General features: G+C 38.4%; 1 protein-coding gene across 2 annotated transcripts in view; it reads right to left on the bottom strand.

Annotated features, from left to right (window-relative positions):
• Positions 1-3293: 3293 nt before the first annotated feature.
• MAML2 (mastermind like transcriptional coactivator 2) overlaps positions 3294-25263 on the bottom strand; it is a 340384-nt gene continuing 318414 nt past the window's right edge. The window contains exons 3-5 of one of the 2 annotated variants that reach the window (XM_019737545.3): positions 15170-15373; positions 9753-9864; positions 3294-6683 (exon numbers count right to left, since the gene is read on the bottom strand). In XM_019737545.3, coding sequence (XP_019593104.3) covers positions 5668-6683; positions 9753-9864; positions 15170-15373 — 1332 coding nt within the window. In that variant the 3' untranslated portion in view covers positions 3294-5667. The remainder of the gene's footprint in view (positions 6684-9752; positions 9865-15169; positions 15374-25263) is intronic. The other variant, XM_074335573.2, reaches the window with a different exon arrangement.

Below are 25263 nucleotides of genomic sequence, written 5' to 3'. Positions count from 1 at the left end.
TTGAAGTCTCTCTGACACTTGGGCTGTTTGAAGTGGTTTTTGTTTCCCTGACTAGAACTCAGTGATACTTTTTGAAAAGCTGAGTTTTCATTTTTAAGCTAAAGTTATTGCACACTGAGTCAAACAGATGGGAATCATAGCAGGAGATATGATTGGGATATGAGAGATGTGTGATTGCCTGAGCTTTCCCCTTGCACTTCATGTAATATACACCCTGAGGAAAGGGTGAATATTCCGATTGCAAAATGCAACTGGCATGCATCTTGAGGAAGGAGAGGAGTTTTTAATGTTTCTCCTCCCCTGGCCACTGGTTTGAATGTTCAGAGGCAGAATAGTCTTTATTGTTCTTGTTCAGAAGAATGTGATCTACATGTTAGTTTCTCTTCCAAATAGAACTCTTATTACCATTATCCTGTTCTCTCTCCATTTGGACTCGTTGGGCATGGATAAACATCTTTTGGGCTTAGATTGCTGTTCATCTTGACCTAGCAGAAAAGAGCTTACCTCACATACATGTGCTGGACCAGAAGGTGGATGTAGGAAATACGTGAGATTTGGATTGCCTCTTTATAGGGAGGAGGTGAATGTAGTTGTATTATAGTGAGGTTTCGAAATTGAAAATATGGGAAAAACAGTACATGTGAAAGGAAATAGTTAGAAACACCATAGTAGACACCTGTGGTTTTCTTCCCTTTCTCTCTCCTCCCTTCCTCCCTTTCTTTCTGACTATAGCAACTTGCTCCTCCTTCTGGACATCACCACTGTCCCACTCTCCGTCCACAGGGTTTGGTGGTATTGACATTACCCCTCCCTTCAGGGATAGGCTTTTGACTCAGACCTGGCCAATCAAACACTGCACCTCCCTGGCCAAAATGACTGTCCAGGGATGGGCAAAGGCGCTAATCAAAGCCTTTGAGGTGCAAAGTTGTATCTTTTGAAAGGGAAGCATTCACTGGACTTGGAGTTGTGGGGATGTAAGTCTGGCACTTCTACCAATCATCTTGCCACCATGAGAGAAGGGCCTGCCTGAGAATGGAGTTAAGACACAGGGAAGCAAAGGGGAGAGACAGAAAAGAAGCAACGCTTGATGACTTTGTTGAGCCTCTCGATTCAGTGCCCAATCCCAGAACTAGCTCCTAAACTTTTTAGTCATGTTAACCAGTAAATTCCTTTCTCTAAGCCTATTTGAGACATGTTTTTTTTCCTTCTTTCTTTCTCCCGTCCCCCTTTCTTTCCTGTTGCTGAAAGAATCCTATAGAAAAGCTTCTTTCATATATTATTCTTTCTCCCTCTGTGTTGCTGAATGATCCCTAAGTATTATAAAAAGTGTCGGTATATTCATGCACAGCCTGGAGCTAAAGATGACTTAAATTTGGTAAAAACGAAACTTAAAATGCTATTTATATAAACAAACAAAAGCCCCCTTTTTTATTACTGCATGCATGTCAGGGATAACAGCATTAGGTTTTAAAAATGTTGTTGTTGTCAGTGAAGTTGATATTAGGGTACTACCTGTACTTTGTCTATTGTAGGAACTTAGGAAATATATTTAAAAGATGCCACACTATCATTTATAACTCTCAGAAGTTCATTAATGTGCTACTCAAAGTATTAGTTTTTCTCCTCCCTGGTAGGCAAATATTTTCTTTATGAAATTCTACGATCTCATAGGGAAAATGACCATTTAATATCATATTCTAGCTTTTGATCCTCAGGATTTGATTTGTATTAAGTCAGTGGGCATCTACATCAGCATTGTCTTTCTATTTGTCTGTCTAGTTCTGGCCTACTTGCGATGAAATCTCATTTTCATATGATTTAATTTTGAAAGGTATGGTTGCTTTGTTAAATAAAGTTGACAGCCCGTATGAAAATTTTCAAAAGGTTAAGATATTTATTTTTAAAATGATGCCACTGAGTCTTTTTGGTTAATTTTGCACTTTGTAAAAAAAAAAAAAAAATCAATTGCAGTTTTAGAATTGGAAAGGAATGGAGAGCTATTTCAGCTCCAAAACCTCAGTTTTGGGTGAGGAAACAGTTACAGAGATATAAAATGGACACAGTGGAGAAAACTTAAGAATTTGAACTGCCTTTAACAACCACAGAGTAGGGAGAAGCTGAGCTGTTTTCCATTGTTTCCACTCACTTTTAGTCTTTCGTTTCTTCTCTCAGGTCTACTGTCTGGGTACAAATGGGATTCACAGATAATTTTAGAATTGCATATTTCTTTCTCTTAATTTGTATTTTTTTTATTTCTATTGATGTTGACTTTATTTATTATCCAACCATCCAGAGTCATTGGACAGGGACTATATAAAATGTCAATTTTATTATTGCTTCATTAATAACGCTATTAAAAGGATAATGTCACACACCTTTTTGCAGGAAAGGAAAGGGACAATGAAACTCTGGCAATATATTTCAACAGTGGAGCAAGAACATTTGGTTAGAATGGCTCCCCTTGCCTCCTACAAAGTCTCATCTTTCTCTCAACCTCCTCAAAAAGAACTGTATAAATATACTCGGTGAGGCTGTGTTTACCTGGCCCTGTGTTCACTCAGCCTGTCTGCCCAAGTCCCACACAGCAGGCCAGGCAAAGGCCCACAAGCCTGAGAATTAGAATATTTCTCCAGTATTTACTAGGTGGTATGTGTACAGGATCTTAATACAAACTTTCTAAGTGAACTAAAGAACCCTAAAATGAGACATCAGTGTCACTAGTATTGGAAGCTTCCCAGAGTGAAAATTTGCCCGTCGCTCTTAATAGTTCTCAGAACTTTCTGTGATGTAGCAGCAATATAGTTGGTGACTGAAAGTATGATTTCATACAAGAGAACCACTTCTGAATGTTTTTTAACTATTTTTTTAACACATGAAATTACACACAATACAAAATATTTGTTTTACAAATTGAAATCTTTACAGTTATGGGTACAGTTACAGTAATGCAAGTAATATTAGTGCATTCACTTAGAGCAGTTCTTTATCTTCATTGGGCTTAACACGAAGCCAAGAATGAGTTATTTGCTTAAATTGCTTTCTAGTCTTTGAATTAAAAAAAAGAAAAATTACTTCTACCTCCTTTATAATATTGTCAGAATGATAAACAATGCCAACAATTAAGTAGTCTGGTACTTCTATAAATGGGAGATTGTATTCCAATAGCTTTTAAGTGTTAAATAATAACGTTTTGGCTACATAGGTCTATCAAATTGTCATTATCTCAGCTTTCAGGAAAATTACGTCATCTTTGGTAATAGGCTGCCAAAAAACAGAAACTATAGACTACACCATTTTTTCCAAAGAATCCTGTGTTTTAATGAATAGCTGAATAAATAGACATTAATTATGAAATTCACATTAAGATAGAAGAAAATCCAAACATTCTGATTGCTTTATCTCTTAAATTTGATAGCTACTACAAAACATACTATTTATGTTAGGATAAAAATAAGCTGAATCACGGGAGTGTAACTGGGACGTGCTGGCAGATATATACAGTAACATGGAGGAGCCATAAAATAAACGTGTTTATATGTACATAATTTTTCCTTAATTTTTTTGCATGGAGAAACGCTGTTTCATAAAATGGGAAAACACACAGTAGACCACATGCAACAAGGACCAATACAATGTGCACAGCAGAATAATCAAACAAGACACAAGAACTATGCGTTTAAAAAAGAGTCTGGGAGTGAAGTAAAAGGAAAGGATTGAAACCTGGAATGCTTTCTTATTGAGGTTTCAGAATATAAATTTGTCTAACAAGCCTCTTGATAGTTTTTAAAAGTTCCCACTTGACCACCTCCGGATTGAGTGTAGAGCTAAAAATAAACCATCGTATTATACAAAACTTTGTATATTAGCATACAAAAGGTAACAATTTACTTTTTGTATAAAATATAACCTTTTGATAGTATATTTATTTCACATATGTATAAATATAACCCAAAGAATATGTTTTAAGTATTTCTACCAAAATATTCTTTACAAAAGTTTACAAAACAAGTCATTCATTTGTATTTACAACCTAGCACAGAAAAGATTCTGGGCCAGTGATGTTGGTATCATGTAAAAGAGAGCGCTTCTAGACATTTGAAAGATTGGGAGCAGGCTTTGCAGAACTGTCAAAATGTGTTCTTTTTAAGAACAGATACTTAAAGATTTAGTTATTAAATGACGTCAGTTAAATTACATTTGATAATTGAATATGTGTGTATATATGATATAATAACTAAAAAGGCTGAAGATAACCTGTGTTCCTCTGTAATAGGGAAGATGATAGTGATATTTTACATCCTTCCCAAATCAGCACAAAGCTTCCCCATTTTACAGATGATCTGTTTGTGGGCACTGACATTACATGACTCAACAAAACTCGTTCTTTGATACAGTACTGAGCCCTGAGGGAGAAAACCTGGATATGAAGGGTCCATCCAGCATGTGGCAATGATTCATCACACTAGGGACAGAAGAATGCGTAGACTGCTACTAACAGATCACACTCTACTTAGCCGTTTACCCAAATAATATGTCCAAGTAAGAGCAGTGTTCTCTCTCAGTACTGCTTTCCTTCAAACCCTACAAAATAGATTTGTATCCACACCTACCTGCCATCCCCGGTCCTGATCTTTTGCTTCTTATCTCCAACCAAAACATGATACTTTCTAATCTCAGTTTTAGGTCTCCAAACTTCCTCTTCTTACAAATCAGTCTCTAGACATCAAAATAATCAGGGACAACCAGGCTCAGTTTCACTCAGCTTGGGAACTAACCAGCAGGTACCATCACAATAAGCAACACCCCAGGTTATGTGTGGCCAAATAAATCTCCTTTATACTAATGCTCAATGGGTGTTTTCTTTTTTAAATAGTGAAGTCTGATGCAGACACGTGTGCACTAATATTTTAGTATGATTCGGACAGGTCGTGATTGTATCTAGGACTTGAAAATGGATTCAGAAATTGCTTGTGGAAACCAATAAAGTTGGATAGCTCTGCATTCATGTTTCATCCCTAGACACAGCCTCTTACTGAAATACAGGATATGTGGGAAAACTGAAAAAGTGAGGGGTGAGGCTGGGGAAGAAATTCTATAACCACTGGATGTTCTCTAGGTTCTCTGGCTTTTCGTTACTTAGGATACTGTTTGGTTACTCCAAACAAACTTATCACATTTCAATCTACCCTGAACGTTTCAGGGAAACTAAATGAAAAGACATAGTAGAAAGATTAAACCACACTTATATCTATGAGAGCAAATTAAGGAATTTGTTGCTTGTTGCTTGGAACTAATACCTCTGCATGACATAGGGTTTAAACAAGCTAAAAGTCCTAAAGCTTTCCTTTCAGGGAGAAAAGAAGCTTGGGAAGCCTATTTTACACAGCTAATTACACATCAACATCACAGTTATGTTTGGATAAACTGGATACTGTGTCCTGAAGTTTAGACAGGGAAAAGTGATCCCAATGTTTTGCTTTCAGGTTTGAGATTTAAAACAAGCATTTGGACCAAAATGTTCACCACTACAGTTACTTTCTGCTTTCCATTTTTAAGCCAAGGTATCTTCATGTCGTCCAACTAAAAGTCAACCGTGGGCCTTTCCAGAGTCCTTGTAAAATACTGCCTTTTAGTGCTGGAGTGGGTGAACTGTCTCCCTTTTCTCCTTTAGGAGTTGTTCCCCAAGATTTCATCAAGATTGATGTCTTTCATCCAGTCATCATTGCCAGGCTCTGTCTTCAATAAAGAATCAATGAAATCAGCATCACTGTTTAGGGCAGGGCCCATGTTATCAGTCTGCTGGCTGAGAAAGTCAAAAGCTAAGTCACTGCCGTGGTCAGTTCCTTGAAAAGCCCTGGAACTTTGGTTGGGTGAAGGAAAATTGCCCGGTGTCAGGGATGGTGGCTGGCTTATGCCTGTCCTCGACTGATTCAACCCTGTTCCTGACTGGTTTAAATTAGGCAAAATCTGTGTGCTTAGCTGAGTGGGTCTGAGATTCAGACTTCTGAGTGGACCCATGGTTTGTCCATTCAATGTCTGGCCCATCTGATTCATGGGTCTCATTTGCAGTGCTGGTGTTAACTGATTAGGAGGGGCCACTGCCCTCTGGGGAAATTGCTGGCTACCTACTGCCTGTTGCAATGACTGGTTTGGAGTATAGGCTGTCGGTGTACCTGTAGGGAAGCGGACTCCTGTGGACTTCAGGGCTTCCTGCTGTTTGGTTGCTGCTTCTTGAGAGGCCCAGTTGGGTGCTGTTGTGTTCGATGTGATCATTATGTTTGATGTTCTCTGTGCTGGCATGCTTGCCATACTATGGGTTAAATTTGGTCTCAGTTGTTGTGAATTGCCAACAGGTCCTGCTCCAAAAGTGGCCACGTTATTATTACCATTTGGCCCTAGGGTAGGTGGCCGTGGCATTAGAGGGCTGTTTTGATTTGCTATCAATTGGTTTGGGTTTCTCTGTTGGGTCAGTTGATTCATTCCTGAAGTGACGCTGTATGTGCCAGGTTGATTGCAAGGCAGATTTCCATACATCCCTAGGTTCTGAACTGCTGTGGATAACGATGGCATTCTTGTTCCGTGGGAAGTAGACATAAGGCTGGAATTTGGAGTTAAAATGGTGTGTGTTGAAACTGGGTTTGCCAAAGTCTGGTTAGAGTTTAAACTCACTGTTGATGAGCCACCTAAGGAAAAGAAGATAATTATATTAGTTCATAGCAGTAGGTTATCTCCTCTTTTATAGCACTTTGCAATAACATATCAAAACTCAACCTATGGCCTTGAAAATTATGTCCAATTCTTCATCTGCATCATTCCTATTCAGGAAGCTGCCATGAGTGGCTCCAGTGTCCAAATGGTAAATTCCCATCTCTTTAAACATCTGGAATTCACTGTAATCCATGCTCCAGTGATTATTTCCACATGAAAAGCCTCTTGCTCTAGGAGCTATAGTTACTATTCCATTGTTATCCACACACCAGGAGCTACCTGTGCTCGTGCCATTTCCCTCTCCTCTGAGGCCCTTCTTGCCTCGCTGAACACTATCTTTTCTTTAAGGCTCAGGCCGAGGTCCAAGCTCCTTCATTAAGCTTTCCCTGTTATTCAAGCCTGTTCTCTCCAGTAGCATTTGCTCTTTGAAGTTTTCATTTAGCACTTAGCTTTTATATTGGGAAATCCATGGAGCCTCAAAGTGCCTGCCAGTCACATTGATGCCTGCCAATACGTGATTGGATGTGGGGCCATCCAATCATGGGCTGCTGTACTGACAGGCTCCACACATCAGAGAGTGATTAATCAGCACATTGACATCTTCCTGGCATGGAAGGTTAAAGCATCATGGGAAGACATCTTGAGAGCCAAAAATGAAATGCCAGAAATAGTTTTTTAAAAGTGACTGCTGGATGATAAATTCCTTGTGGGAAAGAATTTTTACCTGTTTTGTTCACTGTCACATTCTCCGAGTCTAGTAGATGGTACAAAGTAGGTATTCAATTGATATTGAATGTATGAATAGATGAATGAATGAATGAGGGATTGAAGCACAGATATAACTTGGAGAAAGATACTCTTTTGAAGTGCTCTCCCTGAAGAGAGGCAAGGAAGCCTAGAGAGCCAGAGATACTGAGAAACACAGAACTAGACACATACAAATATCACAAGGGTAATGTCTGAGGAGAGCATGGCTGCAATTGTAACCCAGTGTATCCCTTACTGCTTGAGGATAGGGAGCATGGTACACAATCTGAAAGACTGAAGGCCTTGCTATTTGTTTTAAAATATGTCCCCAACTAGCCTCCATATCCCTTGAAGTTAGGAGCAGTCTCTTGTGTCTCCAGGCTTAGGGCAGGGCCCTGTACTGTGTACAGCAGTGAGTATTTGATGAAGAAGAATCCGAGTCAGGGTAGAGAAACTTGAACAATAAGTCAGAGTTCACAGACTGCTCATGAAGTTAAGCAACATCATCTTGGTATCTGAAGGTTTCATGAGAAGGGAATTTACAACTATGAAAATGCCATGGAAAAAAATGTAGAGGCTTTAAAAACAATTTCCCTTGAGGTGCCCTCTATTTTAACAATATGCACTGAGAAGTTTTATGAGGAGAGTAGCATTTTTAAAGAACCGGAGTAGACAGAATTTCCGTAAAGATCACTATTTGCAATCACTATTTAAAAGCTCCTAATATGTGGTAGAAATTGTTCAAGTGCTTTTCGTACATCATTTGTCATATTAACATCTGGGCCAAGTGATTATTATTGTATTGAGATTAAGATAAAAAATAATAAAGAGATGTAGTGTGCTTCTTGCTTACTTCATTCTCAAAAGACACAGGAAGTACAAGGTTCTAGGGCAGCGATTCTTACCCACTTGGGGGTCAGCAGCTCGATGCTGAGGACCCTTCCCTTTGGGAACTGTGCCTGCATGCACAGTGGAAGACACTCTAGTGTCCACCAAATAACCAACCTGCTTGTCATCCTTAGAGACAGAGCCATGATTTTGCAGCAATGTTTCCAGCTGAAAAACCAAATCTCCCAAACTTCCTTGTTGCTGGGGCGGGGGGTGGGGGGGAGGTGAGGGGGCAGTCAATATGAATAAATTTTGGCTACAGGTAGAAGTTATTAGATGCGAGTCCAAGAAACCTACTTTCAAAAGAGAATCTGATTCATGTTTATGACAGCATTATTTACAATAGCCAAAATATTATATATATATGTAATTATAATTGCATATATTACATATGTGTACACACACACACACAATGGAATACTACTCATTCAAAAAAAGATGAAAATTGCCATTTGCAACACATGGTGAGCTCTTGAGAGTATTATGCTAAGTGAAATAAGACAAATGGAAAAGAACAAAAACTGTATGATTTTGCTCATATGTGGAACATAAAACAAAAAAGTAACAAACGTACTTCACAACAACAACAAAAACAGCAAACTCATAGATATAGACAACAAAATGGTGGTTATGAGAGGGGAAGAGAGATGGGAATAGGCAAATTGGGTAAAGGGGGTCAAATATATGGTAACAGAAGGAAATTAGACTTTTGGTGGTGGGCACACGATCGAGTACACAGATAATGAATTATAATATTGTACACCTGAGATTTATATAATATGATTAACTAACGTTACCACAATAAATTAAAAAGAAAAAAGCAAAAAATATGGTATCTGAGCATTTGGGAGGTCATGTTACTTGTCCCTTCTTCCATCTTCCTATGGAATATGGATATGAAAGCTGGAGATATAGACACAATCAACCCTAAGGATGGAAGCTACATGCTAAAGAAGGTGGAGCAGAGAGACAAAAGAAGCCTGATCCCCAACAACATGGTAGAGCCACCAAACTAGCCTTCTCTTTGCCTATTCATATAAAAGAATCCTTGGGATTGGATATAAAAAGATTGGGCTTTATGCAAGTTATAAATGTAACTCAGAAAAGAATGTCTGCTTACTATACACTGTCTTGGGAGGAGAATGGTTGAACCTAGCAGTTAGAAAATATTTAACATTTTTTGAAGCAGTGAAATTATGTGAATCTGGGACAAGACTGAGCAGGAACTGATGAGAAGACTAAAAATATTCAAGTTTGGTCTTGATCTGAAAGTTATATGGAAGCTAGAGAAGCAGTCTAAGAAAGATGTTACAATTAATTATGAGATGGGGAAAGGGGGAAATATTAAAACCTGAATAGTTTTCTTCTTCCCACACTTATAATTTCTATTAATTTTTAAGAACACTTACCAGAATACTGAGGAGTTGGCTGCATATTACCCACATTTCTTCTTTGGTCTTTATAATCGGGGGGTGGCCTTGTCAAATGTCTGTTTAGCTGATCTTGTGGAGCAATTTTCTCCTTGAAAACAGAAATTAAAACATATTCAATGGCATTGTTACTTTCTCACTTGTAAAAATTTATAGTGTTATTCAAAAATATAAGAATACAAGAACAATTTCTCATTCATAGCTGCGAAGTAAAGACCTTATTTAGTAGTCTTAATTCAGAGACAAATTCTTTCCATGTTAACAAACTTCCTGCATGGACGTGTAGTTTCTACTTCTTAAAATTCAACATGTGTTTTGGGTCTGATATTCTTTGTTTTGCAATTAGATTTCTGTGGGGACTAAATTTCTGTGATTTTTGAGATGAGAGTTCTAGTTTTATTTTGTAGCACATCTGGTACGCTCTGGTAAACCTATATATAATTCTGGTCCCACGAAGTATAAGAGGCCTAGGAGTAGGATTTCCAGATAAAATACAGGACACTTGAGCATTCTGTATTTTTATTTGCTAAATCTGGTAACCCTAAATAGGAGAGGTCAGGAGATAACCTATCAGGTTCTGGTATGGGCACTATATGCATATGATCTCATTTTTCCCCCTCAGAAAGAGCCTTTGAAGGGAGGGAAGGTATAATTATTCCCACTTCATAAATGAGGAAGTGGAAGATTCCTCAAGGCTAAGTAACTTGCCTAGGATCACACAGTGGTAGCACAGAAACCAAATCCTGAGTCAAAAACTCAGGCTCTTTCCTGCCATACAATTCAAGGGCCCCTTTGCCACACTGTTTCTCTGTGCCCTGTTCTCAAAGAACAGAAATTTCCCTGGCTCCCTTTTTTTCTTCCTTCTGGAATCACCCACCTTTAGATCGATCTTTCAAGTAGGTTCCTAGGGAGCTAAGAGAGGAAATAGGGACATTCTCTTTGTATTGTCAAGGCCAAAGACTAGCAGAACACACCTGTTAGGTTTATTACTCATTGCAGGGAGGAAAAATGCACAACTGGGGGGGGGTCATCGGGTGTCTCAGAATGAGTGTGTTAGAAAAAAGCGATGACAGGATTTGGGCTTTGATTGGGTGAGTTAGGGAGGGTCTAAAGAAATGAGGATTTGTTCTAGATTGTAAGCTGTCAGAAACTGAGGTCGATTCTGTAATTGAGTAATGAAGAAGCTGTCAAGCATTGAATAAAAGAGTGGGGATTTGGGTATTTTGTGGGTTGCATGGTGACTTTGTGTCTGTTTTAAGACAAAATTATGAAGTGGCCTTACTTTGTCTCACTTTATCAAGGTCTCAGAGTAACCCTGGCTGAGGTTGGTATTCTGTAACACTGCTTATGACCACCAGAGAACAAAATGACCTGGCTGGGAGAGTCATATCAGTTCTGGACATCAGGGGCTGCCTCTTTTCTTTCTTAGCATGGATCAGGGAGTTTTTAGAATTGCTTCACTGCAACCTTGTATGCACCCTGAAGCAACCTCTGTTTTCAAAGATAAAAATAATTGGCATAGGTAGATGGGGAACAATCTAATGATAGAAAAGTCAATAAATAGAAAAGAAAACCTTGTCATGGATAGATAGATGGGTAAATTAGATGGAAGCCAAATGTGGGCTGCCTAACTTAGAACCCACTTAAACCATGTATTTCTCAATTTCCCATTAAATTCCAAACTTTCTAACTAAAATAAATCTATTATGAGGGGGGGACAGCCTTAAAACAACAACAAACCAAAATCAAATTCTTGTTTCTAAGGAAAAAAAAAACTTGAAAGACTCAGAGGGATTTTGGGGGCATCAAGTAATTCATATAAAGCACAATTTTGATGAGCTAAGTGTAAATGAATCAGAAACATATGGATTGCATTTCTTTTAAATATGGGTTTACAAATTAAGGGAAAAAGTGGTTGGTAAAACTCTTTGGTTTCACCCAAACCCTAAATGTTTAAGAAACAGCTTGAGATGTTCTATGAACCCAAATGTGGCTATGTTCAACCATTCCTCTTGTAAACTATTGTGCAAGCTGACAGTTTTGACTTTTATGCCAAGCATGGGACTTCCTGAAATCTTCTTTTTTTCAAAAGCATTTAATATTTTTTCTGATGTCATTAAGTATTTCTGCTGTTTATATTGAAGAAAACAGGATTCATGTATGTATGGTGTGTGGTGTGTGTGTGTGTGTGAGAGAGAGAGAGAGAGAGAGAGAGAGAGACAGAGAGAGAGACAGAGAGAGAGACAGAGAGACAGAGAGAGACAGAGAGAGAGAGAGAATAATAAGGCCCCTGGTTTCCCATTATACTAGATTTCAAATCTGGACTTAGTTTTATGTATAGTTAATTTAGTTATTGACTTTTTATTCATGCTGAAGAGTAGCAAAGACCAGCCTCCAATACTGAATGGACACTGCTTCATTTGCCAGAGAACAATATTCCCATTCTATGTAAGTGTAAACTCACAGGCATCCCTGAGATTACTTCTGTGTAACATGAAATTTAACTTGTCAACTCATGTCTCATGATAACCAAATATCTTGGACCTGAAAGCCTAATACAGAGATAATCTTCTATTACACTTACCTGTCCTGCTTCAGTTTCACCATATCAAAATGTGAAATGTGGCCAATTCTCGGACCTCCCTCATCCTCTTATTGTAAGGTTTAATCCTTTAATTCTGTAAAAGCTCAGCATGGTTCCTGGCACATAGTAGGTGCACACAACGTATTGGTAATTATGATGCCCATGGTAATAAGTACTACTCATCTCTCCTTGTGCTTCATTGGTGGGAGAGTAATAGAGATTAAGGATAACACACGTTCGTGAGAAAATGTCTCCATTTAGGTGCTTATCTGGCTTTGCCAACTGACTGCAAATGACTACAAAGCATATGCTAATGTAAAGTGGCATCAAAGACTGTTTCTTCCTGGATATGCTAAAAAGCTCGGGTACCCTCAATGGTGCCCAAACAAAGAGAAGTGAATGGTTTGTGAAAATCACAGAAACGGCAGCCTCATTCTCATTCATCTCTCACAGCTTCTGCCACTGCCCTTTGCACCTATCCCAGGGGTGACTTAACTGGGGCCCAATAGGCATTAGGCCAATGTCAGGACAGGACCCTCATGGAATGTTCCCTTGCCTTTTAATCAGAACTGAAAATCCAGAAATTCAAACTCTGCATGTTTTAATCAAAAAATTAGTAATAGTGATGGGAATAATGACAGTGTAACCAGTAAGTCAATCTTAGATTGCACATTTTTCTCTTCTATTGTCCTTGTTTCTAAACTATTTCGTTTATGAGGATCAAAAAAAGGAAAGGAGTGGGTGAGAAAACTGGGGTTTTCAAAACTGATTTATAGAAGAAATCAGATGTGTCACTTTATGACTCAGTCAGTTGTTCCTCTACACCTTATACCTTAGGGCAGTATTCAAGGTCACCCATAACTTTATTTCTAACTATTGTTTATTCAAGAAATAAATTTATTTCTATATCTTCGCATATGCTCTGGACTCTAAACTTATTCCATGTGTTATTTTAAAAGAAAATTGTTATATTATTATGTACACTTTTCATTATGTATTAAATATTTTATGATACAATCTCAAACTAACCAACAAATAGACGCAGAGGCTGCACGTGTAGGTTTCTGGATCACCTTCCACCTGGAATAGTGGACCTCACCTCATATACTCTATTCATCAGAGCCCTACCGTCCTTCAAATCAGAGTCAAGTTTTACCTGCTCTGGGAGACTATCACCAATCTCTCCAGGCTGGATTTTATCCTTTCCTTCATTACATTTTCCCTTACTATGTTTATACCTTAATTATAATACAAATCTGAATCTAGTGCTTCCTTGTTTAAAATCCTTAACGTCCTCTCCACTGAGTTTCAGAGAATGTACATTCTGATTTCTTAAGCTCTGTCTTCTGGCCTGTCATCTCTGGGCTCCTTGCCTATCACTTCCCTATCTTTACGCACATTCTAGGCCTCAGTTGAGGTAAGATGCAGTGTACTTTCTTGTCTCTGAGTCTTTGAACACGCTGGTTCTTCTGGCTGTAAATACAGCTCCCGCTCTTCACCCCTCATCTCCTCCTTCACCTTCAGATACTCAGTAAATAGAAATTTCTCTCTGGAACCATTTCTACCGTAGTAGTTCCCACATCATAGCCCTTAATTACATGCATTATAATTGCCTATTTATTTGCCGTGCTCAGCGGGCTGTAAGCTCCTTAAGGACTAAAATAGGGTGTGACTTGTTTGTGGCTGTATTCCCATTGCAAATTAATATTTACTGAATGGGCTATACAGCTGACCACACCCTAGATTTCTCACTCTTACCTCAAAGGTTCTTGAGTATAACATTTTTTGTTTTGCTTTTCTCTTTTCTGTGTACCTTGGCTCTGCCAACCTGGAAATGGTTAACTGAGTCCCTTTCTTCTTTCACTTGGCCAAATACCAGGGGTGCCAAAAAATGTATACAAGTGGACACTTTGGTGAACATTGCTCAAGCAGTAGTTCGCCATAATCAGAAATGTCTGGACACTGATGGTAACCACATTGAGCACCTCTTGTAATTGCAGAAGTCAAACGTGACTTGTGTTCATCTTTTGTTATCAGTATACAGTATTACAATTTTAATAGTTTTTTTTCCTTACTTAAAATACATTTTTTTGGCACCTCTGTAGTTCAAAGTGAGAGAATGAAACTTGGAGATTGGGACTTGGTCTTAGGAAGTGGGAAGGGTTTAGATCAGTTGTTGAGTATATGAGTATGTCTGAGAATACAGAAACGAACAGATGAACACTGAAGCAGGTTAATGCTTGGGTAACGTGTAAGAAATAACAGCCTTGCCTTTCCTTAAGGCCACTTTGATATGATGAAAGTGGGAAATATTATTTTTAATTTTCTTAAAAAACATCCCCCGTTCGGCAATGCTTTCCTTCGAAAGCCAAATCTTAAGTTTTGAAACTCCATGCTGGCTTTTAAAACTGCTTTTAGAACTCTTTTATCTCCAAAATCAATTTGGATTTGAATTGATTAGAGTTCTGTCCACAATTTCTGTCCCTCAGGGCTACGGAACAAGGCTGGTTTCTTTGGCCTGATTCAAATGCCCATGTTGGTGGTTCTAAACATTCCTGGGCTGGGCAGGGTTAGTGAGCTGAGTTGCTGTGCATTCCAACTGTCCAGCAGCTGGTAAATCAAGTCTTTCTTCTCTTTGTTTTTCCCTGCAGCACTTCATATGCATAGCGCTAGCTTGTCTGACAGCCAGGACATCTTGTTGTGGTCGTGTAAGTAGACACAGAGAAAAGGGTAGTATATGGAAATGGAAGATAATGAACTCCCTCTGTTGGCTCAACAGGTACATGCAGTAGAAATTAGGACAAAGTTTTACCGCATCAACCAGCATCTGCTGCTGGAGGAGAAGTTGCTGTTTCTGCTCCATGATCTGCCTCTGTAGAGTCTGTTTCTTTCCCATCAGTTGCTGATTCAACAGTGATGGCTGTGAGTTCATGTAACCACTTCCAGTGTTTGGATTTGAGCAGGGGTTGGGACTTGGACTGGGGCCTGTGTTCTGGCCTACCACAGAGTGTTGATCCTAAAGAAGAAAAAGAGGTGGGGTGGGGGGAGAGCTACTGTGAATTAAAAGAAGAAAAATGTAGCATAAAGATCATAAGCTTAGATTCCGAACATTTTTCATCTTGTTAAGATCAAACGTGGTTAATGGCTTGGAGATCAGAGAATTGCTTTTCAAGTGTAGAAGCAATAATTGCATATCACAGCAACCAAAGCAGCTGGGTTAATGATATTAGGGCACTGGGAAAGCTCCCATATTACTCTGATGGTGGTACCTCCACATTCCAGAAGGCGTTTATGGAACCTCAAAGAAAACTACCATAAAAACATATGGCAAACCTCTTTATTGCTCAGGAACAAACACTTCATCAAGTAATAAATTCTTCCTTTTCCCTAAAGTTAGCATATACCACTGCTAATCCTGCAATGAAAATTAGGTTTCAATTCATGTATTTAAAATTTGAATAACCAGTTGGAACAGAAGGGGCTTAGCTTTCCATGATAAGGCAGGAAGGCCTGTGATTTCTGCTTTACCAACACTTGGAAACTTGAAAGGGGCTTCACTTTTCAGAGACTTGTTAATTTTGTCTCCTGGTCATTAAGTCAAAACTCTCAACGCTTAATCAGTAGAACACCCAACCAAGTGACAATGAGAAAGTATTGATTAAAAACTCACATTGTGTATTAAATAATATTGGGTATTAGTGAATTGCCATTCTAATTTGAAGTCTCTACCAATCTTTAGGCATTGCCAGGTCAGGACCCTGCAGGACAGAAAGCTAAACCCAGCCAAATATTTTCATTAATTCCCAACGATGTATTTTGGATTGAGCCGTCGTACACTGTTGGGGTTACAAGAAAACTAGAAAACATCATCCTCACCTTGGAGAATTCATCCTCTGATTAAGGAAAAAATTACATACTTAACATGAACAAGAAAATACAGAACCCCGTTTTAGATTATAGTATGAGACAAGGACTAAGCCAAAGATCTTCACATTTTGTTGATATTCATTTGGGAAGCAGATGCTCTGGCCTTGCTCCAGAAATTCTGAGGCTGTAGATCAGGTACCTGCTCAGGTGATTCTAATGCTCATTGGCCCAGAGGATGCTCTTTGAGAAACACTGGATATATGGCAGCAATAAAATCCAACTCTTGTTTCCCAACTGGAGGTTACAAGAGATTAAAAAGATAAAGCAAACTCTCATGATGCCTGACAAGGAGTAGTAGGTACTCCGTTTGTAGAAAGTCTTTTCCCTTTTATGTCTTTCTCTTTCTTTAGTTATGTGCTGAGTTTAAAAAAAAAAAAAAAAAAAAAAAAAAAAAAAAGTCACCAATTCAAAGTCTGGGGATGTAGGAAGCATGGCCTTGCTTTAATAAACCCTGGCTACAGAGCTCACCAACTGCCTCAAAAGCAAAGAGATACAAAATACTCTTAAGGTGACCATGTACTGAGGCCTATTATAGGCCAGTCACTGTGTTCAGCGCTTTACGTGATTTATCTCATTTACTCCTCTTAACAAAACAATGAGCAAGAACTAACATCATCATCTCAATTTTGCAAATGCGAAACCTCAGCTCAGAGAGATCACATAGAGATAAGTTGTGGAGGAGGATTTGAAGTCAAGTCTAACTCCAGAACGCCAGTTCTTGGTCACCATATTCTAATTATCTATCAGCTGAAATGAGAAGCTTTGAGGAAAAAGATTTTCCTACTTTAAACCTGTGCAATCCATCTGTCCATGAACCAAATATTTATTGAGCACTCCCCTCAGGGGTGAGCACCCTCAATCAGGCATGTGGAAGGGAGTTTGATGGGGAGAAGGGCAGGGGTGTGGAGCCTGGGAGGGGGGTGGTCGTCTTCATCAGTTAAAAATAATTAGGGCCATCTCTGAGAGAGGTCCATCCTCTGAGCAGCTTAAAGGAACCATCCTCTAGCACATCTGCACCCTGTATGTCCAGTCACTTCTTTCAACTTTCAATCCATCATGGCTTTGGGGAAAGATTTCATCCCTCATCTCCTATAAGCCACTCAGCGTGTGGGCCTGGAGAGAAGCGTCATTAATAGAATGGCAGATGAAGAGCTGTGAGTTGACTGCTCTTGGAGGGAAAATGGAGAAGGAAATACATGGAGGATTGAGTGTTGAATTTTTGGTCCACCCACACTAATGAGAGGCAAGCAGAGCCCGTGACAGGGAGAAAGAGGTGGGGTCAGAAAAGTGTAAAGACACCCAGAAGTGATATTGGAGAATTCAAGGTGAGAGAGAATATATTGGAGGCAGTGATTGGCCCTCCACTCTCTATTTCTACCCAAATAGAAATAGTCTGCTCTTTTCTATGATATAATTTGGAGTTTAGTTCAAGACTGTGTCAAAAGAAGACTTTGTGTTTTAAAAATACGGTTGACAAACATACGTAGAAAAATTAAATCCATTTTTCTTTTCATCCTTCTTTGCATGGCCACGCAGTGGGTAAGACCATGAGCTCTGGAGATAGGTCTGACATCATTCATATCCCAGTTCTGGCTCTTATTAGCTGTGTGATCTGGGAGAAGCTAATTCACCTTCTCCAACCTCAATTTCCTTATCTATAAAATGGGAACAACAGTACTGACTCCACAGTGTTCCAGTGAGAATGAGAGGAAATAATGCAATGCCCCAAATATTTAGCACCTAGTAAGCACTTAATAAACGATAGCTGCTCATAATTGTTAAAGTTATTTCAACACAAAGGAGCAATAGTCTGTTTGTTTGCTGTGAAGCAAGGAAGACAGGCCTTGCAAATCACAGAAAGCTGTTTTACATGTCAGCTCTAGCAGAAATGTAGTGGGCTCAGTTATGTTGTAGAACGCAAGCTACCTGTGGACTCAGGGAATTACCTCCATCCTCCTACCTGGAGATGGCAGAAGATGAGTTGAGTGTCATTCTCTGATGAACTGTTTTTTGGAGTGTGCTTTGTTCATTGGGTTAGGGGCTAAGCTCGGGGCGCTGATACTTTATTCTTTGCTGTGCTGTTTTTTTTGTTTCTTAATATCCAATTATTTATTAATAGAGCAGCCAATATACATTTACTAAATAGTGTGCCTTAATTTCCTCATTTGTAAGATGGAGCTAATTCTATTAATGACATAAAATTAGACCAGATAAACTGAGAACAGTTCCAGGCACTTAGTAGGTGCTTGATAAATTTTAGCAATTAATATTTTTCTTATTTACTGATTTTTGTATTCTTCTGTATATGATAGAGATGGTTAGAAACAAATCTCTCTGTGAAGGAGCTTATGCTGTAAGCACACTGCAGGTTGTAGTGTGTTTGGCTCCCTCATGTTTTCAGTACAGGTTGGCCCTCCTGCTCTCCGGTTGGCCACCGTCTACACTATTCCCTATTTCATTATACCCACCCACTTTTCTCCTTTCTATTACTGCTTGGCCTATGCAGGCATTTGGATTTATGATCTCTGGCTTATAGTTTACCTGGGAATCTAAGAAACACACATCTTTTCCCCACATAGGCACTCAAAGTTAATTCAGTAAAAAGTAATGCATAATAATTTCCATTAGGTGGTATGCTAGGCCTACTCAAGCCTTAGAATTAAAACCCAGATCTCTTCATGCTCCGTCTAGTCACCCAGGCATCCATTGAAGAATTCGATAGATTTTACTGAATATCTACTATGTGCTAGGCTGTTTTCTATTTTTCAGAGGTTAAAAAAGTATTTAGAAAGGGGGGAAATGAAGAGAAAGAAGAGTGCTTAATGTTGGCAGAATTAGCAAACTTCATCAAAATAATTTCCAGTGAAATCTGGAAAACCACACTCCTCTAAGATTTATAAACGATCTGTGTGCCAAGAAAATGTAACTATATCTCTTTCTTTCTCTAATCAAACAGATGGAGTGTGCTAACTCTAGTTTCATTCCTTCACAATACCAAAAGATGTAAAAATAAGAGATAAGCTCCCTTTTGGAATTTTGTAGATTTTTTAAACCTTGTAACTTCTGGCCCCTGGGCCTTACCATGTACTCTACCATACACATTCTTTCAATTCATGACTGAATTAGTATTTGGCTGCTGCTACGGTTTTTTGCCCTATGTTAGCTATGAAACACGAAAGATCTCCTTACCCAGTCTTGCTGTCATTGCCAAGATGTTGTGCAAACTTTAGTACATAAAATATTTTGAAAGAAGAATATGCTCCTATGTGTTGGCTTTGATTTCCATATTCAGCCTCATTCTTTGCCTTAAACTGAGCCCATGTCTAACTTGATTTAATAGAATTCATCTGCTTTTCCCTCAATACTCATTTACCACTCAAGAGCTCGTGGAGGTCATGGTAAAAATGGCACATCTGTGTGTGTGTCTGTGTGTGTGTGTGTCTCTGTGTGTGTGTGTGTGTGTGTGTGTGTGTGTGTGTGTGATTGTGAATGAATTAAGTATTTCCATTGATGTAGTCTTTTATACAATTAAAAAAACACAGTTTTCTAGAGAAACTGGAGTTAAATATTGATTTGGCAGCAAATAATAGCCACACAACTGGTTCAAATCATGAACTTGAATGATCTTTCGTTTTATGTGTGTATGGTTTTTTTTTTTCTTCTATCAATAAAATTATAGTATTAGATGCTAATCTACAAAATAGGCATCTGGTCCTATCATCCTGAGATTTAATATAAATTTACATTTAATATGCACTTATAACTTTTCACATCTATGTAAGTGTGTGTATGTGTGTACTCCACAGGTTGTCTATACTTTCAAGTTTTCCAACTGGACTATTGATGGGAAATTTATCTTCCAGAATGGTCTCAAGGATGTTAGGAGACCAACTGGTAAATCAGGCATATGATGACCAAACTTTTTAGCTGGAGGCAATTGAAGCTTATTAACTAGTAAGAGGCAGTGTGTAAGGTTGATTGATGTTTATAGGAAGCTGGACGCATGTTTTAGTGTATGGAAAATATGATAAAAGAATGCCTTCCCAAATATTTCACTTTGCTTACTTAATATGGTGTCCTTGGATCACCATATGAAGTACTAACACAAGAAGATTGCAAACTATGTTTACAAAACCTGACAAAAAATTCAGGGAATACTTGAATCCTTTCATAGAAACACCCCTTTCCATTAGAGGACAAATTATTTGTCCTCCCTGTTATTACCTATATTGCTCTTAAAGCCAGTTTGAAGTCCTTTTGAAAAAATGTCCAAGTTTAAAAATTAGAAATCAACCCCACTATTCTAGCCATAATAGCAAATTCACCAATTCCCTCTTTTTTAAAAAATTTCAGGAATAAATATTTAAAGAAACAGTATGCATAAAGAAAATCTTGCAAATCTCAATAAATAAACACCAGAGTATAGGCCTGGTCCTTGGGTCTTACTTTTTGATAAAATGTCTCAATTTTATCTGTAAATCATGGTCAATATGTGAGAGATCTTTTTGAAAAAATGTAAATTAAAAATGCTGGGATTACCGCTTTCTTTCATTTTAATGGACGACAAGGGCTCTGTTGAGCAGGCCTGATTTGAGCAAATGGTAGAATGGAGTCCAATAAGACATGTCCTGAAGCAGCAAACAAAAATGTTCCTGGTTTCATTGAAGTGTGTTGAAATATTAAGACTCATTGAATTCGGTCAGTTTTACTGTGAAAGCATTTCTGTGGGCTGATCAGTGACACAGTAAGTTTCACAAAGCAAGCAAAGTTATCAGGCAGGTATTGTTCTTTTATTACTAAAAAAAAAATCTAAAAAATATTTATCTTCTGGGCATCTGGTTAAAATGGCTCTTTGTTTCTCTTCACTTATTTTAGAAGGGGGATATATAATGATTTTTTTTCCCCACAAAAATGAAGTAACTTGGGATCCATGAGAGTGTTTTGGCATGGGATGACTGCCCTTTCTTTTTCTTGGCTTCCAGAGCTAGGCATCTGCAATTTGCAAAACAAATTCAAGATAAAGTACCCAGCTGGGCAAGTTTGTACAGTAGATCTCACAAACTGGTTTGCTATTCAATCAATCTTTCTTTTTCCCCCTTCTCTCTTTCCTTCTTTTCCTCTTCTTTCTCTGTTTCAGTGAACTAACTGCTCAACTGTTTCTCCAGGCTATTCATCTTCTGAACTGTCTACTTATGAAGCCATTTATTTATCTCTATGTCTGAGAAACAAGTTGCCTTGACTGTTTCAGACTCCCTACAAGCTGGCAGACCCACTTAAGTTATTTATTTGGGGCATGGATAGTGAGGTGGCTGTGGGCGGCTAAAATAATGGAACAGTTCTTGTTTGACACAAACAAGAATGACAACGAAACAACTATCAGGAAATCATCCAGGAAACAATTTTTAAACAAGAACACTGGAGGGATAAAACACTGCTATCTCAGGTTGCTAGTCTTTTATTTCAAGGGTTAGTAAACTATGATATGACTGGTCAAATCCAGCTTGCCACCTTTGGGGGTAAATAAAATTTTATTGGAACATAACCATACATATTCATTTACATATCGCCTGTGGCTACACTATAACAACAGAATCGAATAGCTGTGACAGAGATCTTATGGCCCACAAAGCCTAAAATATTTACACCTGGTCCTTTAAGGAAAAATATTGCTGACCCTTGCTCTTTTTGGCTGTACTAGCTAAGTAATGCTAAGTACTTTGGTCTTTCTTACATTAAATTGATAAAATGCCTTAGAGAAAGAACCCAGCATCCTTGGAAGAACTGGCAAGTTGGAAATAAGAAATATCTATCACAAGATCTGTGTATATTAGCCTTTCACTCCAGCCACCATTACACATAAGCAGCCACTGAAAAGCAACTTAGAGATCTTTCATCCAACTTTATTTCACAGATGAAGACACTGCCTAGAAAAGTTAAGGAATTGACTCGCACAAGGTCACAAACCTAACTATAAGATGAACACATATCAAAATCCAGGAAAACATACGAAGGAGAAATGAATGGAATAAAATCTGCTTGAGAGAAATGTGGCTTGTCTGATAGAACTGGCTTGTTGGCGGTGATGGGTGGTGGAGGGGAGATGCTGAAAGCTGGACCCTGCAAACACAGGATAATGTATTTGGATTCGTATTTTTTCTTTGTCCTTTGCAATTATGAAGAGTAGCTGCTTTTTTCTTCTATTTAATAGGGCATTTTTCTTTGCTTGCTCAGAACCTTCTCCTCCACGCTGCAAGGAAACCCTGATCATATTTTTATAATCTGTTTGGTTCAAATGATTAGAATGAGTTTTGTAGTCACTGTAGAGTTTCTCCTTCAGATGTTACCTAATTTTCAACTCACCAGGACACTGCATCTATTCTTAGTCTCTGGGGTGGACACTTATTATGGGTTGGCATAGAAGAACAGTTCCATGGGCGAGGAAGCAGCATTTAGGTGGGAGAGTGGCCAGGAACAAAACGTCAGTGGGTCAGGGTGGAGTGGGAAGAGCTTGGTAACTCAGGGGAAGGAATGAGAAATTTTTCTCAAAAGAGAAGCTCTTCAACGTTAGAAGGGCTCTTTGTGGCAGACCTGAAATTTCTGTTCTGTAAGTAAGCTTTTAGCTTTCTGTCCCAAGAGCAATGGTTTCAAACTGTCCTTCGGATAACAGTGACTTTTGAGGATTTCACAAATCTTTGCATTGTGTTTCTTTTCCCATCCCCTCAAGTACACATACAAGTAACAATTTTGGCTACATTTTCAGGGAGTTTATAAATTTTGTAAACATCCACAGACCATTCCTCCATAGACCTCAGAACTCTAACCCCTCTCCTCAAAGGTTGGTGTTTATGAAAATAATGAAATGATTTCACCTTGGGTATATCCTCTGTACTGCAGTCCCAGCTTAAGACCATCCATGGCTCCTCATTAACTTTGACATCAAGCTCTAACTCCCAAGAATGGTATATCAAGTCTCTCCATGATCTGGCTTCTGGATCTTTCTCCAGTCTCATCATCTGTCAACACATTCTTTGTTCACTCTATACTATAGTGATATCAAACTACCTGCAACTCTCCAAATTCACAGAGCTCTTTCTCCTCTCCATATTTTTGCATATGCTCACATCCTCTCTGCCTGGGACATGCTTCCTCTACCCCTCCCAACGTTTCTAGGCTCAGCTCGTTTTTCAGGAAGTCTTCTCTGACCTCCCAAGGCTGTTCAACGCCCCTTTTCTGTGCTTCCATAACATCTCAGATTGGTCCATGAGGTAGTATTTGTCACCCTGTATCACAGTTGTTTGTTTGCTTATATCTATCACTCATTATAAATGCTTAAGGCTGGATGTTTATCATGACACTCCCAGGGTACAGTGGACTCTCCATAAATGTTTCTTATATAAAAAAATACATGCATACATGAAGAAGCAGTTTGAAGCAGAAAAGGGGACAGAACTTCCTGCTGCAAGGCACAGAGGGTGAAAATGCTAGCTCTTTTCAAAGGCAACTGGAAAGCCAATAGAGAAGAGAAAGGCAAAGGTCGAGCAACATTGTCAACTCCAGTGCTGCTTTTATGGGTGTGCTACCTGAGAAGGGCTCATGGCATAAAGATGCTTTAGGAAGGAAGGGTTAGTGGTGAGTGATGACAGAGATGATGACGATGACGATGATGATGGTGATGTGTCTGTCTTGGAAGGCACACAGTTGGAGTGTAATTTCTACTAATGCTTATTATTTTTTGAGAGCTGTGTACCAGGCCATGTGTTGAAGGCTTGACATTTATTTTCTCATTTAATTTCCATAATAATTCTGTTTTAACTATTATTCCCATTTTAAAGATGAGGAGATAGAGGTTAAGAAATTTCTCTTTTTCATGTGAAAAAATGCTCAATTTTACTAGCTATCAGGGAAATGCAAATAAAAACCACAAAGAGAGATCACCTCACCCCAGTCAGAATGGCTATCATCAGCAAGACAAATAGTAACAAGTGTTGGAGAGGCTGTGGAGAAAAAGGAATCCTCATACACTGCTGGTGGGAATGCAGACTGGTGCAGCCGCTATGGAAGGCAGTGTGGAGGTTCCTCAAAAAATTATGAATAGAATTACCATATGACCCTCTCCTGGGTATCTACTCAAAATATCTGAAAACATTTATCTGTAAAGATATATATGCTCTGATGTTCACTGCAGCTTTATTTGCAGTGGCCAAGACAGTGACTTGTATTCAACTTTTGTTGTTGGTATATATTGAGTATTACAATTTTAATAGTTTTTTCTTTTCTTAAAATGTGTATACATTTTTTCTGGCACCCTCTGTACAAATTATGATCATCAATCTGATAGGGAGATAGCATGGTGTTTATAATAATACCAGCAATAAAATGACAATATGTAATTAACTAGAGATGTGCTCAGTTACTTGAACTTAGCAATCGTTAAGCATTATCACTACACAACTAAAACAAGATTAGGAAATTGTGTTGAAGAGTAATTCTATCCTTTAAGTTTATTCTATAAATTGTATTGCTATTCATCCCTTCTCCCTTTGGTATGTACCACTATATTAGGCTTATAACTCCTCCTTACAAAAACATTTATTTCAGTAAAGGGACATAAATTAAGAACCAGTTTTATATCCTAAAATTGTGCTATTCCTTCCTCTAGAAATGTTTGGAAGGTATAGTTTTAGATGAGATAAATTATCAACATTTTCTGTTCTCATAAAAACTGAAGGCTATCCAATAAACAAGTAGTAATGGAGAAAGGATAAATGATAACATGGTTCAAAAAGGAAGGAAATCTCTTTTAAACGGTTGTTTCTTAAATCAAAATGATGTCCAAATATTTAGAATTTAAAAAAAAAAAAATTGATTCCCACAAGTGGCTTCTAATACCTTGGAAAGAATACACGATTTTTTTCTTTGGAAATTAATAAAATATATCAATATGGAATTTTGATGCTAGAATTTCACTTTAATAAAAAT

Source organism: Rhinolophus sinicus, chromosome 14, assembly GCF_057876585.1.
Source record: "Rhinolophus sinicus isolate RSI-liver-muscle chromosome 14, RSI-T2T, whole genome shotgun sequence".
Lineage (NCBI taxonomy): Eukaryota > Metazoa > Chordata > Mammalia > Chiroptera > Rhinolophidae > Rhinolophus > Rhinolophus sinicus.
Note: the sequence above shows the minus strand (reverse complement) of the source record. Positions and strands in the feature narration are given on the sequence as shown.